Consider the following 848-nt stretch of genomic DNA (forward strand, 5'->3'; position numbering starts at 1 on the left):
GGCAGGGGGAGGATGAAGAGGGGGAGGGGGAGGAAGAGGGGGAGGAGGTCGATGGAGAGGAAAACCTATTCAGGAGAAGGAGAGGGAGGGAGAGGGGGAGAGAGAGGGGTGGGGGTGGGAGGTGGGTGAAGAAATCAATGACGATCTGACAGCTGACAAAAAATGGTGGTGGTGGTGGTGACGAGGTTGGTGATGATGGGGGTAGTGATGATGGTAAAATGCCGTGTATTCCGGGTGGGGCCCTCCCCCTCCCCCCCCCACACACAAACACTTTCTTCATGCTCCATTTCACCTGCCGCTCTCAACCCTCCTGCCCTGCCCGGCACCCTTCCCGCGCCCGCATAACGACAAACGTTTTGTTTACATAATCTGCTAAAATCATTGTTAATACTGTGGTTAATAATATTGATAATATTATTGTACAATAAATAAATAATATTGAAAGTATAATTTATGTTATTGACCTTTTGTGTGTCAGCTCGTATTTCATCGAAATTGAACAGCGGCTCCGTCAGCAGCAGCCCGCACTCGCTGGGTGTACGGCGCAGGACTGTACGGACGGCCCGAGACCAGATCTCCCGCTGCAGCTCCAGATTACACAGGTACCCCTGAAACAGCCGAGCCGTACAGACGCACATACACATCCACGCACGCGGAGCTTGACGACATTGCAGTTTTCAGGTTATTTTATAAATCTTAAGACACATCCAAATAAAGCGGTATTTATGGGTTGTCAAAATGGGCGCTGGTGGTGGTGGTGGTTGGGGGGGGGGAAAGGTGGGGGGGCCAGAGAACGGTATCAAGTTAATGATGGTGGTGGTGCCAGAGGCAGCAGCAGGAGTTGCAGC

The 848-nt window shown here is 51.9% G+C and overlaps 1 protein-coding gene across 1 annotated transcript in view; it reads right to left on the reverse strand.

Annotated features, from left to right (window-relative positions):
* Positions 1-848, reverse strand: part of Arp6 (actin-related protein Arp6) — a 7,503-nt gene that overhangs the window by 4,100 nt on the left and 2,555 nt on the right. The window contains exon 5 of the mRNA XM_002953019.1: positions 465-608. Coding sequence (XP_002953065.1) covers positions 465-608 — 144 coding nt within the window. The remainder of the gene's footprint in view (positions 1-464; positions 609-848) is intronic.

The sequence above is a fragment of the Volvox carteri genome (assembly GCF_000143455.1).
Source record: "Volvox carteri f. nagariensis unplaced genomic scaffold VOLCAscaffold_33, whole genome shotgun sequence".
Classification (NCBI taxonomy): Eukaryota; Viridiplantae; Chlorophyta; class Chlorophyceae; order Chlamydomonadales; family Volvocaceae; genus Volvox; species Volvox carteri.